General features: G+C 28.7%; 1 protein-coding gene across 1 annotated transcript in view; it reads left to right on the top strand.

Annotated features, from left to right (window-relative positions):
- LOC107454625 (melanopsin-like) overlaps nucleotides 1-14,927 on the top strand; it is a 180,809-nt gene extending 165,882 nt beyond the window's left edge. The window contains exons 3-4 of the mRNA XM_071183841.1: nucleotides 9,281-9,517; nucleotides 13,965-14,927. Coding sequence (XP_071039942.1) covers nucleotides 9,281-9,517; nucleotides 13,965-14,132 — 405 coding nt within the window. The 3' untranslated portion in view covers nucleotides 14,133-14,927. The remainder of the gene's footprint in view (nucleotides 1-9,280; nucleotides 9,518-13,964) is intronic.
- Nucleotides 14,928-15,383: the final 456 nt, after the last annotated feature.

The following is a 15,383-nucleotide window of genomic DNA, read 5'->3' as shown; positions in this document are numbered from 1 at the left end:
TTATATAAGATATTTAGCAGGATATAAATTACATATAATTATAATAATAATGTGTAAATATGTATATACATATTTATATTAATTGTAATTATTTAATAAAAAGTAACTAAAACAAAAATTTTCTTAACTAAAATGAAAATTGACTTTTAATTTTTTTTATATATACACCGAGGAGCCATTACATTATGACCATCCTGCTAATAACATGTAGGATCACCTTTAGCCCTTAAAACTGCTAACTGATAGGTGCTGATAGGTAATCTGAGGTATCTGGTATCAAGCGCTCATCAACTGGTCCTGCAATTTCCTCACATTGCGAGGGGGTAGCGTGGCAGCACAAATTTGGTTTTCCAAGTAGGACCACAAATGCTCTATTGGATTAAGGTCAGGTGAATTTGGGGGCCAAGACATGATTTGACAGTCGTTGGAATGTTCCTCGACGATTCGACCCTTATGACATGGTGCATTATCCTGTTGGTAAACACCATCTCCCGCAGAAAAAACTGTTGCCATGAATAGGTGAACCTGGTCTGCAACTATGTTCAAGTAGCTTACAGACGTCAGGGATTGTTCTATAAGGATCCTTATGTGCCCCATGAAAACGTTGTTCGTGGGTGAGAAACCATGAAAACCTGGGAGAGCCCATTGTTATAGATGGAGGGTTGTCATAATGTAATGGCTCTTCGGTGTATATATATATATATATATATGCAATTATAATTTTATTTATTATCCTTCGTTAAATTCTTGAGGAATTTAATTTCCTTAATTTCCTATTTATTCATTATTCTCATAGATATATTCTTTAAACAAATATTTTTTTGGGGAATAATTGGTTTGGAAAAAAGATTTTATCTTTAAGAAAACCCAATTAATTTTTGTTAGAAATCAGCATTATGTCACTGAGTCGCATTTATCAATCTTTAATTAGTTTCTACCCCCCCCCCTTTAGGGTTTCCTAATACATTTTTAAAGAATGCTCAAAAGTAATTCTAGAGCTTGTTATCTAAGTTTCTTTTGTTTAATAAACAAATATTTTATGTTTTGTTTTAAAATATGTAACTATAAGCAACAATGAAATGGTTTGTTCATTCAGATAAAGACAGAACTTATTATGTCATTTCTTTTTTTTTTGCTTACACAGTTTCCTTTACTTAAATGCAATTTATATTTTTATTAATATTTATGTTATATAATTATTTTACACTTGTTTTACTTATTATAGAATTAATAAATAAAACATATATTATATAAATTTCCCAATTTATTGTTTTAGACTTATTTTAAGTTATATAACTATAAAAAGTAGTGAAGCAGTTCTTTTTTCTGATGTGGGAAGAACCTATTAAAAAAGAAACATTTTAAAAGATTCTGTTTAACAAAATTATAGCCTCACCAAGTTTTTCTTTAATTTTGAAGAAATACTATGCTTTTTTTGATTTTATATATACTTTTATATAATCAATTGATAAAAGCATTTATAAAATCTTTAATTATTATTATTATTATTGTATGATATTAGCTATTATTGCTATTATTTTCTTCTCAAATTTTAAATTATACTGATTTGCTCCAGATCTGACAATATATGTTTTTTCGTTCAATACTAAATTAGCAACTAAGTTCTTGCCATTTTTATTCTTTTAATTTTAGTTTTAACATTCCTCTTGTTAACTGTTTTGATTTATATCATTCAAAAGAGTCGGATTTCTTCTGTGCTCTGATTTTTCATTCGAGTTAATTTATGTCAAATTTAGATCATTAAATTGAAATATAGAGTTAAGAAAATTTCCGACACCTTCCTTTTTTTGTCTTTAATGTTAGTTCCAAAGCCGCAAAAAATTGCTCGCAACATTTTTTCTGCACACTGTAAAAAATATCAGATAAAAAATTACGGTATAAAGCACCGGCACTTTAGGTGCATCATCCGTAAAATCCATTTTATCGTAAAATCTTTTCTTTCCGTAAAATATTGTACCGTAATTTTTGGAGTAATATTTATTTAATTAGAGTAATTCAGAGAATTTACGGTAATTATTACTGTAAAAATTTTGGTATATAAATTTTTTGTTCCGTAGCACGTTCTGGCCATTCTGTTGAGTTCACTGAAAAGCGTTTAAACCAACTATTGCATTAGAATTTGCATCGACCGACAAGGCTACTGGCAAAGAAACTGGAATGTTCCCAAATTTTTAACTTTTAAAATTTAAAAGAACGGTTAAAATTTAGTTTCCAAGATGTAGACATGTTTTACAAATTCGTCACTAAACCATTTTTAATATAATTTTTAACTCATGACGAAATTTTTTTAAAGTAATTTAAACGTTTATCAGCATTCTAGGTAATACCTGGTATTCCAAAGTTGTTTAGTTTTTCCATAATAATTTTTTAATTTTCTTAAATGTAGATTTTTTCCACACTAGCCCTATTACACTAATGTGGACAAGGGATGGGGATAGTGTGGGCAATTGTGATATCTTATTAAATAATCGATTAATAGAACTCCGAGAAATATATCTAAATCCAAATTGAAAGATATTTCATTCTAAGCCTAATTGGTAAATAAATATTGACATATTTTAATTAAGAAACTAATTTTTAATATAACTTTTTACTATACAAAGAAAGACATTTTGAAAGCAAATCATTTCATTTGAAACCATTATTCAAAGTCATTTATTTGAAAAATATTTTGACATTCATTTTTCGTTTTATCAAAAAATTTGGCAAGTCAGCTTTAAATATTTCTCAATTTGAAGTCCTGGTAGTTCTACCAGTTTTGAGATTTGAAAAATGTTCTCTTTTTTTTTTTGGAAAAAATAAATATTCATGATTAAAAAATCCATGTTCATCTTTCTTTCATTATATTTGACTATCTTACAATATTTTCCACAGCACTGTTTTTCAAAAATAAAAATAAGAAAAACTTGACAAGAAGAAATTCGTTAACTTGTATTAAGTCATCGTAGTCAAGAAGATAAAAATAAAGATTCATGATTAGAAAATCTATGTTCATCTTTCTTTCATTATATTTGACTATCTTACAATATTTTCCACAGCACTGTTTTTCAAAAATAAAAATAAGAAAAACTTGACAAGAAAAAATTCGTTAACTTGTATTAAGTCATCGTAGTCAAGAAGATAAAAATAAAGATTCATGATTAGAAAATCTATGTTCATCTTTCTTTCATTATATTTGACTATCTTACAATATTTTCCACAGCACTGTTTTTTAAAAATAAAAATCAAAAAAACTTGACAAGAAAAAATTTGTTAACTTGTATTAAGTCATCGTTGTCAAGAAGCTTCAATTTTAATTTTCTCATTCACATTCACCGAAAACAACACAGCTTTTTCTTCAGGTTTGTGTTTTTTGGTGCAAATACGTTTTAGATAGCTTATTTCTGCTGCATTTACACACTGAACCAAATTTCAGTTGAATCGAATTTCATAACCAGTTTTAACTAGATGATAAAATGGTTAAAATAGGAAATACACAGAGTGCATGTTTCAGCCATACATTCCTTATTGCAGCCATGTAAACAACTTGCAAAAGAGAAAACGAGCCCGTTCTTGGGTCTTCTGATTTTGTTTCATGTATTACGAAAAATATATATACTTAAAACAGTCTTTTTTACAATTTATCAATATTGAATTATATGCTTTTAACAAAAAGTACCTCGATTAAATTTTCTTAAATATTCTAAAATGGGGATTAATATAAAGGTTTCGTACTTAACTTTTTATTTGAGATTGCATTATTTGTAAAGGTATATCATTCGACAAATTCACTACATTCTCTGATTTAAAAAAATTAATAACATCTAACGTGATACATTTATAAACAATTCATATGGAAATTGAATGGGATCAGTGTGGCCATGCCCACCACCATGTGCCTAGACCAGCCCCATGAAGGCATGCTTAATGCTGGTTATTTGAAACTATACAGGACAAAAGTTAATATAAAAATATGTAAAAAACTATGTATTAACATATTATCACTTTTTTTAAATCCTAAAATTTCTTTATAGATAAAAATTGTTAAAAAAAATAAAAATTGTTGATAAATAAGTAAAGAGAAAATTAAAAGTTACTTTTGCACCTTAAAAACCTTCTTTTACAAATTTAAACTAAAATATTCACAGTGTGACTATTCAACTGTGCGTGGAAATATACTTTGTTGCCAATCTACGATATCTCGGAGAGAAAATTTGACCTATTAATAATAAAGTTATTCAATATGTTCATTCTAGACCCATGTCCATACTAGTTCCCTCCCCCATATTTTACGACAACAATAATAAAAATATTTTTAAAAAAATTACTACTAGGAAATTAAAGCCTAAGACCATATAATTTGCTTATTTTTATGTATTTTTATCTGTTTATTTTAATTTTATAAAGTGTAAGAAGCCTAAATTTTTACCTGATCTAAGATTACCCTGGTTCTAATTAATACAAAAATGCAATTTTATACGCATTTCACAAAATTGATTCAATTCTTTCTACAAGTTTCTTAAATGAAATTGCTTTGTAAATTTTGATGAAACATTTTAATTCTATTCCTCCTACTTAACTGAGAGCAACCTAACGGAGACCAAGCTCATCTCGTGATGGCTAGATATTATATATCATAATTATATAGTTATATATTATATCTCTTTCAAGTTGGAAAGAACGTTGAAAACAGACACTCTTTAGAAATATCTTTTCTTGTCGAAAACACATTTAAAAAGTAGCGTATATGATAAGGGAGTAAACATTGCGATTTTTTATATTTAAATAAATCATGTCTGGCAATGAGAACTGGTTTTATGCTAAAATATGAGCCTTTAAATTTTCTAAACTCTGAAATTTGGCAAAAGAAATTTATAGACAATATTTGAAAAGAACTCCTTTCTTGTTCAAAACATACACGCTGAAAAGAACCAATTTTTGAGTTATATGGGTGTCAAATCACTTAAATTGGACGAAAAAATTTTATATACAATATTTAAAAATTATTTTTTGTTAGCATTTTGCACTGAAAATAGCGTAGATACCAATACTATTAGATAAGACGTCTACCGCAATGTTTTTAAATGCAAAGTTTTTCTAATAGTTTTTTAAAATACAGGCTTTAATTTTTGCTGAAAACATATATTTTCTGAAAATATTTAAAATATTTCTAGACAATGTTAAAAAACTCTATGCTTACTCAAAAACACATTCTGAAAATTATGAAGCCATTATTATAAACGGGGTCATTTTCCGAATTTTTTATAATTATTTTAAATCAAGTATTGCAATTAAAACTATCTTGTTGAAATCTAGGCATCAAATTTTCCGAAAATAGCCTAATTGGTCAAAAAGTATTTATAGATAATCGTTAAAATCCATTTTTTGTCTAAAGTACACTCTGAAAACAGCATATATACCAATATTATAAGAGAGGCACTTTGTAAAAATTGTTTTAAATCTCGCCATCTTCTATTTCAAATAGATTTCATGCTAAAATAATATAGTCAATTATTTCAAAAACTCCTACATTTGTCAAAAAATACCAGTAGATAATCCTTAAGAAAATCTTTTCTTGTCTTAAACACACTCTAAATAGAGAATTCATTCTAAAATATGGACATCAAATTTCTATAATTCATTTTTTTCTTTTTTTGCATAATGAGTAGCACAACTATGCAGGATACAAAAAAAATTACCTGCTATTACTATGAGCTTCTTGGGTTATAGTTATAAAGTTACTCAAATTACTTTTTTCAGCAGTCATCCTGCATACGAATTACTACCTAAATACCCGTTCTTTGCTCGGGATCAAAAAAACATTTAAGAATTAATGACTCGACATTAATTAGCATTATGTATTCATGTAGTACATATCTAAAATCCATGCAACGACAAAATTGATTAAGTTAAAATAATTCTGTTATCAATATTGATCTTCTCGATTACCTTACGTTGAGAACTAATAAATTATTAAGCGAAGCACGAAGTTCAACTTATTGAATTAAAGATTAACCATGCTTACTATCAGTTGGCACTGAAAATGATGTTAATTTATTATTGATTGATAACTTGACAGCATAGATTTATCACAATCAAGGAATATTTCGTAGAATTTACCCTTTAGTAAATATTTTAGTTTTTATTTATTAGATTACTGTTAATTTTTCGTAATTAAAGTTTGTAGAAAACAGAAGAGCATCCATAAAGGAAATAATCACGTCATTCCAGATAGTATTCGGTCAGGTAGTCGTTATAGTTCGTCGCTTGAGCTTTCTTGGTTAAAGGAATCAAAGAAATAAAATTATAGAAGAAAGTGAGATAATTGCTTTCTTGATTAAATAGAGCTGTGAAGTAGCAAAAACATCAACGGTATTATCTTTGAAATATGAAAAACAGAATCGTGTAGCTTAATTTATAACAATGGCTAATGCTAAGTCAATGTGAAAAAACGTCTCTCATAAACGGACTATTTGAAAATTCTGAACTAAGTAAAGTTCCCCCCACCTCATGTGTTATGCTAATTGCAGGATACTAGTACAAACAGTTCAGGAGTTATGAAAAGGATACCCACACACAAACGCATATACAATCTCTTCCTTTTATTATATAGATTTTTACACTGATAAACTATCACTAATTAGAAATACCTCTGCCTCAATATTGTTTTTTGAGCTTAGCTCTGTTTATTTATGGAGCACTCCAGGGCCAAAAAGTCAATGTTTTTTGCAGTCAAAACTTTACTTATTTATTTATTTTTTTTGCAATTCTAGTTGGGGCGATACTCATATAATAACAAACCCTATCACTTTGAATCAGCAATTCCCATTTTTTTTTCAGCTGAGAAAGCCTAATGATCGACCTTTTCACGGCTTAACTACCATCTTATAAATAAAGTATATAAAAACAAATGTGATAGTATTAATCAACAAAATATTACTTTATTTATTTCAAAATATTTAAAAAGAGCAATGATTAGGTCGGTTGTTCAACACCGACCTTAAAAATAAAGTTAAGTATAAAAGGAATAAAAAAAATTTCATCGTTTTTTTTATTGATAACACTTGAGAACATTTTTTTTTTCGGTTGCAGGAGATTTTTTTAACAGATCTTGGATATTTTCACTTCGCTGATTTTAAATGCAATTGGTTTTTTTCTCTCTAAGCTGCAGTTTTTTTAAGTGACACTTATAATTATTTTTTGACGAAATGTGCAAGTTTAAAATAGTTATAGATAACAGGGGGTCGCATAAATGTTGCAACACACTTCTAGGGGAGTTAAGATACATCATCGGGATTAAAATTGCATAGGGAACTCACGTCATATGAGGACGCTTCCCTATTATTAACTATTTCTTCGTATGATTCTGAACAGGCTATGATAGAGAAGTGTCCCTTGCCGCGTACAATGACATTTCCGGGAGTGGATTCCTATGCAACTTTAATTCTGACGATATGCCTTAACTCTCCTAAACATTTGTCGCAATGTCTACACAACGTCTACTGCGACCCCCTGCTACACAAAACATTTTTGAAACTTGTATATTGCGACAAAATATAGACTAAAAATCTCCTTTTAATATCATTTGCAGCATTAGGAGCAAAACTATATTCAACAGTGAAATCCTCACAACCGAAATAAGCAAGATCAAGTAATTTTTTATTTTATAACCGTCGTTGAACAGCAGATCCAATTTTTGGGTTTACGACTACTAATGTTCAACTCCATACCCTTGTAATTTTGAACCCAATTAAAGACAAGGAAACTCCTGGATCACGTATTGGGAGAAATTTGCCTTCGTGGAGGACTTTTTAGTGAAACTAATCTGCATTTGCATTACATGGAGAGGAAGACCACGAGAACCTTCCACGGTTAGCCTGATGGCAAGGGGACTCAGCCCATGATCCGTCTACCACTGAGGATATTTCAAGTCAGCACTGTGGTCGGTGCAAGCTGGATGCGGAATTCGTGTCGACCCCAGCTATTGGTCCCCGCATCCGGTTCACTTCATTAGAAGGCGAGCGCTCTATCCATTGAGCCATCGCGGCTCATGATCAAATATTTGTATTAATGAAACGAAAATTAGTTTCCCAGTGTAGACTTATGTCCCACAATTGAATTTCCGATCTTCGCGCTGTGTCCAATTTAATTTTGAATTTGTTTTTGGTGTATATGCATTGCACATTCTTTTTTTGTGTAAATGCATGCGAATGAAACAAATAATCTGATGGTTTTCGTTGAAATGAAAACTAAAAATGATGCAAGCTTTTTAACTTTCATGAAGAATCATGAAACCTAAAAATAAAAAAAACAGCTATAAACGTAGAAAATGGTTACCCGAGAAACATATTTCTACATTAACGGAATTAGTTATTTTATTTTGATTTTGAAAGTACGATGGGAAAAACAAATGCAATTTTCAAGAAATTGTTTTCAGAAAAATAAATTATTTTAAAAAATAAAATTTGCTATTTCTTCTTATTGGCATTTTACTTTGTAATTTCATGAAGACAATCGAAAAATTAAAATAAAAAAATTTATTATTTGTTAGATCAAAATATAAATACAGGCTTCAAAAATAATTACCGTGAGGTAAAAAAAAGTTCTAAACCCTTTTTTTACTCCCTCGTAGCACTAGAGTTTCGCAGAATACCATATAAGAACAGCTGCTTAATTTTTTTTTCGTCATAAAATTATTTTTTCTCCGAAACATAAATTTTCTTCCAACTATATTTGCTATCTTTTATTTTAAGTTTAATTTTTGGCATTCGTTTTCTTAATTTTGTTAACTGACTTTTAATGATAAACAATTAATCAGCAACATTTTTCATAAAAGTTGCTGATTAAAAGTTGTGCAGAAAAATTCAAAATTTTTGCTTATTTTTATTTCTTTTCATTTGGAGGAACATCTATTTTGTTAAGTTTTCGAAAAAAATGAAAAATGAAAAAATAAATAAAAAATTTCTTTGACGTAAATTTCTATTTATAAAATAAATTAATTGTTTTTATAGAATAACTTATTTTGATATTCACTTGCGACCGACAAACGCAAATATACCATTTTACACAAAAGGTCAAAATTGAAGGCGTGATTATTATGAAATAGTCTGTGCAATGTGACCAAGTTCGATGAGTGTTGGACCAGCATTTTTAGTTTGTTTTTCCTTTAAAATTTAACTTAAATTATGAGCTTTTATGTATAATAAGAATGTTGATTCGAGAATTCTGTATATTTATTCAATTTTCGTGACATATCTTTTTTTTTTCCTTTTATTTTCAGTCACCGAAGCCGTCTGGTAAAAGTTCAACTGCAAAAGCAGAACACAAAGTAACTCTCATGGCCAGTGCCATGATTGCATGTACATTTTTTGCATGGACACCATATGCTGTTGCATCTCTCATGGTTTCTGCAGGATATGAGCATTTACTAGGTCCTGTTTCGTCAGTGTGCCCAGCCATATTTGCCAAAACTAGCGTCATATATAATCCTATTGTCTACTTCTTCTTCAACTCACAGGTAAGTTGAGTTTTTTTTCCTTCTTTTTTTATCGTGTGAACTTTTTTACTATCTGACTATAAATATATCTGAGCATGTAATTTTGATAGAAAATTAAAACAGGTTGTTTAATTGCTGTTTCAGGCAATTTCAAAATCTTTTGTGTATAAAAACGCAGTATCTATAAATTATTTTAATTGCTATTACACTTTCTGGCTCCTAATATTTTTTCCCGAGTGAGAATCTTTCGCACTGTATTTTGTCCGTAGAGTATTCAGTCGCGCTATCCGTGTAGGATTCTGCCCAACTATATTTGGCCAACGTGATGCTCTACCCCGCTTTATTTTACCAACTTAAAAATATCCAAATTATATTTTGTCCATTCGTGATTTCGTCTCACTTTGTTCTTTCAACGAAATATTCAGTCCAACTATATTCTGTATTGCTTTATTTGTCAAAAGTAAGAATGTCTCGAACTATATATTATCTATTTGCGATTCTGTCTCACTTTGTTCTTCCAACGAAATATTCAGTCCAACTATACTCGATCCTGCTTAATTTTACCAAAGTTAGAATATCTCGAACTATATACAATCTATTTGCGATTCCGTCTCACTTTGTTCTTTCAACGAAATATTCAGTCCAATTATATTCTGTATTTCTTTATTTTGCAAACGTAAGAATATCTCAAACTATATTTTGCCCATTTGCGATTCCGTCTCACTTTGTTCTTTCAACGAAATATTCAGTCCGATTACACTCTGCCCCACTTTATTTCACCAACCTAAGAATATTTCCAACTATATTTTGCCCATTTGCGATTCCGTTTCACTTTGTTCTTTCAACGAAATATTCAATCCAACTATATTCTGTATTGCTTTATTTGACAAAAGTAAGAATAACTCGAATTATATATAATCTATTTGCGATTCTGTCTCACTTTGTTCTTTCAACGAAATATTCAGTCCAATTACACTCAGCCCCGCTTTATTTTACCAACCTAAGAATATCTCCAACTATATTTTGTCCATTTACATTACGTTCCTCGTTGTTTTGTCAACGAAATATTTCCTCGAGCTATATCTTGTCAACTTGGTTCTCTATTCAACTATATTTTGTCTGCGATAGATTCTATCCCATTACATTTTATCCGCTTGAAATTCTGCATTACTTTATTTTGTCAACGTGAGATTTTATTGAAGAAGTATTCTATTGAAGTTAGAAATATCGAATTCAGATCCACATTCTTTTCAACATGAGAGTCTGTTCCACAATATTTCTTCAATGTCAACTAGAATATTTCGTCAACGTTTTGTCCCGCTATATTTTGCCAACATGGAATAATGTTGACCTATATTTTGTTCTTGTCCATATTGCTAGTCCACGTAAGAGTAAACATCCCACGTTCCATCGTTCTTTTAACTTTAAGTAATGATTCTTTTCATTTTGATATTGGTGGCAATGTAAATTTCTTTCCTATTGTATTTTGTATATGTAACATTCTGCTTCCCAACATTTTGTGCAAGAAATATTACTAAAATAATTTGCACGGGCGATAGCATTGTCTCATGACACATTGACCAGGAATCTTGCGATCTATCATCCTTTTAGATTTCTTTTGGCATTGATAAGTACTTTGCTAAAAACCATCGATCGTAAATTTAATTTTTAATCCCATCAATACAAATAATTTTATATCATTTTTATTGTGCTTTTATTATTAATTTTTAAAGAATATGGTTTACTCACAACATTTTTTACATTCACTATTTTTTATATTATTGTTTATTATTACTTTTTATATTTATCATTATTTTTATATTTCGATATTTTACATTATTATTCATTTATTTCGTTCGTTACACTCAATTTTTAACTTGAGTTATTTTATTAAAGTTTTAAAAAACATATTAAATTGCATTTTCTTAGCTTATAATTAAAATAAATGATGAATTTCGAAAAAAAGATTAAATTAATGGTGATGAATTAAATGGAAAAGAGACTGATGAGCTACAAAAAATTTGAGGAGTTTTTTTTATTTTTTATTTGATTTCTCCAGTCTAAGTTTTTATTCCTTTTGTGCCTAATAATTCTGCCTTCTTTTCTACCAGATTAACATGAAAATAATAAACAAAAGAAGTAAATAAAAGTAAAACAACCAACAACGAAGCAAAAATAAATATGCTGAATTATGTAAAATTCATTTATTTTAAAGTCAGTCTTTCTTATCAAATCTTTACTTGAAGGAAAACGTCTAAGATTTCGCAAATTAATGACTGTAATTCTAGAAAAACTAAGCTTTTTTTAATTCGTTTTGAAGGGTTTAATAAAAATACTTCCCCAGACATAAAAATAGTCCGTATAAATAAAGACAAAATTTTAATAAACCTTTAAAAATGCAAAACTATTTTATAATAAGTGCAAAACTTTTTGCAATTCTATTTAACACCGTGAGAAAAATATTTTTTTTTCCATTAATTTTGATAAAAAGTCAGTAGAAAAAACATTCCATCATTTTTCACGTGATTTTCCCTTGCGGGTTTCTTAGGACTTAACTTCCTCTTTTACAGTTTTTTGTTTATCGATTTGAATCTTTAAAATGTCTAGGGACTACGTACTGAATTTAATTAAGACTGTTTTAAGTTTCTTTCACTAAAACATTTTTTAAAAAAAGAGTCATAGCTCTAATACGTAAAAAGAACTCACTAGATTTGAAAAGTGTTTAAAACAACACATCAAAATATATAAAATATTAAACCCTTAAAACTTTTTTATGTAAGGAAAACATATCCAACATCTTCATATTAAATCACATTAAACTTACAAAATTTTACTAAACTTTAATACATATAAAACTAAATATTTAAAAAAATAGGATCAAGATATGAAGAAGTGCTTATTTTTGGGTGATTCAAACATATAACTCAGAAATCCCCCTCTTTTGAGTTATTTAAAGAAAAAAGGTAATTCTCCATAAAATATTTTTAAAGAATATATTTTTTAATGTAAAACTTTTAAATCTTTTTTACGAAAAACATATGAAATAAATAAAACTTGTAAAGCTTTAGAAAAACGCATAAAGTGTATACTGTATTACTCCTAAAAATATTTTTATGCGGATATAAAATTTGTAAAACTTTTTCTGTGAAAAAAGTAGTCGATTTTGAGAGAATTTTTTGCACTTAAAAGAAAAAAAACATTAAATAATCCTCAATATTTTCACATTTTAATGAGTTTAAAACGATAAAGTGATTATTAAAAACACTTTAAGTATTGAAAAGTTGGATCGAAAACGCTTTTAATTTTTTAAAACAATTTTAAGCAATTTTTTTTTGTCAACATATATAGCGCTGGCGAGAAATGGTCAAAATTTAATATAACAGTTAAAAATAATTATTAAAAAAAATTTATAAGTATTATAGTAGAATATCATTCACAAACATTCAGTGAAATTCAGCTTTAAAAACGGAAAATAATGGGTTAGCTTAAATTATTCTTAAACTTTTCATAAGTAAATAGCTTACAGTTGGAACATGCTAAAAATGTTAACACCCTTGGTCACCAGTTTCGCATTTCAATGTTAAGTCAGTTTGTTACGGATATTCATTTGCACGTTTTTATGTCCGTTGCAGTAGTAGTGACACTTTCCTATGGTGTAGTTGGCCCTAAGGGTACATAATTTTATGAAGAACAAAGTTTGTGTATCCCTTATTCCAAATCGTGACGAATGAAGTATATAACTCCCACAATGCTCCAAAAAACGGCATTAGTGCTTTGACCGACATTTGTGTAAACACATTATTTAAGGTAATGCCAGAAATAGTTTACCATTGGGAAGAATGCCGATTGACAAAATTTTAAAGCAACAAGCGTACAGCACTAGTTCTTCAATTCCAAGCTACCTCCCTATGGGGAATGGATTGTTTTACATATTGTGCTGGTAGAGGGAAGTAGGAATGCTTGTCCACATTTTTTACTGAAACAGATACGTCAGACTAATCATCAGAGGAGAAAATACCGGGCAATGGACCTTTACCTAAAAAAGCATCAGCGTACAGTATAACAGAAAATGGGTATTTACCTTAAAAAACATCTATGTAAGGAAAGGGATGCACTTCTGACCTTTCTCAACCTGCAAACCACTCGCCATATGGAAAAAGTTTATAATTGAAAGAATTATTGTTATAATGGTAATTATTGCTGCATAATTATTGTCTTGTAATCTTGCTACCGAGTGACGAAGGGTGCACATATTAAACATTTGAAGCATATACCAGAAAATTGATTCGTGTAAGCATCTTTCCATGTATCACTTCTCTTTGTATGTCATATACCTGCAAATAAACAGTCATTTGAAACTAAAAGAATCATTTAGGCTTACCACGTATTTTAATTACATTTTTCTATTTGATGTGAAACGCCCGATGCCATGAAATATGTTCTAAATCTGTATCTAAATTCCTTTCAGATAAGAGAAGCACTTCTCGCCAAACTTCCAGCCACTTGGACACGAAAAAGAGAATCCACTGTTGACATCAGCCTGGACACTAAGCGTGGGCTGACTATAGTAAATACTGTGATATCAAACCATGTTCTTGGGAATGGAAAAGAATACATTGAAACTCAGAAACTATGACTGTAGCTTATACACATCTCATGAAAATAGTACACGAAACTTGAGTTTAAAACAGTGAAATTTTGAAATTTTCATATGTAAATTAAGGTAACGTAATGTGCAGTTTCCTTATCCGAAAAAAAGTTCTGACTAAAAACTGAATGCATATGCTGTACATAGATGGTGGTACTATTATTTTCATTTAATCTTTTAGTCTTATTTCGCTATTGTCAACATTTGGTATTTTTGCATGTATTTTTATGACAAGTTTAAAAGACAAATTTGTAGCAAAAAATTAAAAGAAATCGTAAATTTTTTCAACAAAAAAAACATTTAAGTTTGTTTCTAAAAAAGTGTTAAAGATATTTAAATTTAAACATTTTTTAAATCACTATTCTTAAGGGCAAAATTTCTTTTTTCTGTGACTGATTAAATTAATAAAGTAAAGTAAACAAATTTTATAAAAATAATCACTCACTAGTTCGAACAACTAAAAACATTTTAAAAATAAAGGCAACGCCCTCTACGCTGCGCTTATCCAACTACGAAACTGCTTAAGCACCTTCTTTTAAACTATTTTTCTGGTACTTTAATGTTTGTATGTCTAATAAGAAACATATTTGTATGAATGATCTGCATAATTATTCCTTTTAAACCAAAGAGTAAATTCTTTAGTAAGATCGTTATTAATGTATATTATTTATATTTTCTCAGTTCATAAAAGAGTTTATTATATGACAAAAGGGAAATAAACAAGAATAAAAAAAAATTGACCAAACGCTTTTTTCATATAATAGAATTAAAATCGAAAATAAAGGAATTAAACTGATTAGAAAAGTTTTATGTTTCTACATAACTGTACAATATTAAATAATTTGGAAACATTAACATTAATTCGCGAATTTCTACCTTTATTCTACAATTGTTATTGGAATGAAGCAAAAAAACTTAAGTACTAATCTCATTAAATGAAGTACATCATCCTGCATCGTGTTACAAATATATTCATCGTTCTTAATTATCAGAAATCAACAAAAAATATAACAAAGAAGCAGTGTAACATTAGAATGTAAACCATATAAATCTACTGCATCAACTAACCGTTTCCTTTGAATACTGCTAGAGGGTGATATCAGAAAAGCAGCTTGATGATATCAGAGTATATCGTCCTTAAGTATTATAGTTCATGCTACATAGTGTTTTAAATATGCTTTGTTGTTTTTCATTATTGAAAAAATTTATTTTTTCTGATTTGTACTTTTTATAATTTGC

Source organism: Parasteatoda tepidariorum, chromosome 1 (genome assembly GCF_043381705.1).
Source record: "Parasteatoda tepidariorum isolate YZ-2023 chromosome 1, CAS_Ptep_4.0, whole genome shotgun sequence".
In the NCBI taxonomy this organism is placed as follows: domain Eukaryota; kingdom Metazoa; phylum Arthropoda; class Arachnida; order Araneae; family Theridiidae; genus Parasteatoda; species Parasteatoda tepidariorum.
This window is presented reverse-complemented; position numbering and strand designations above follow the sequence as displayed.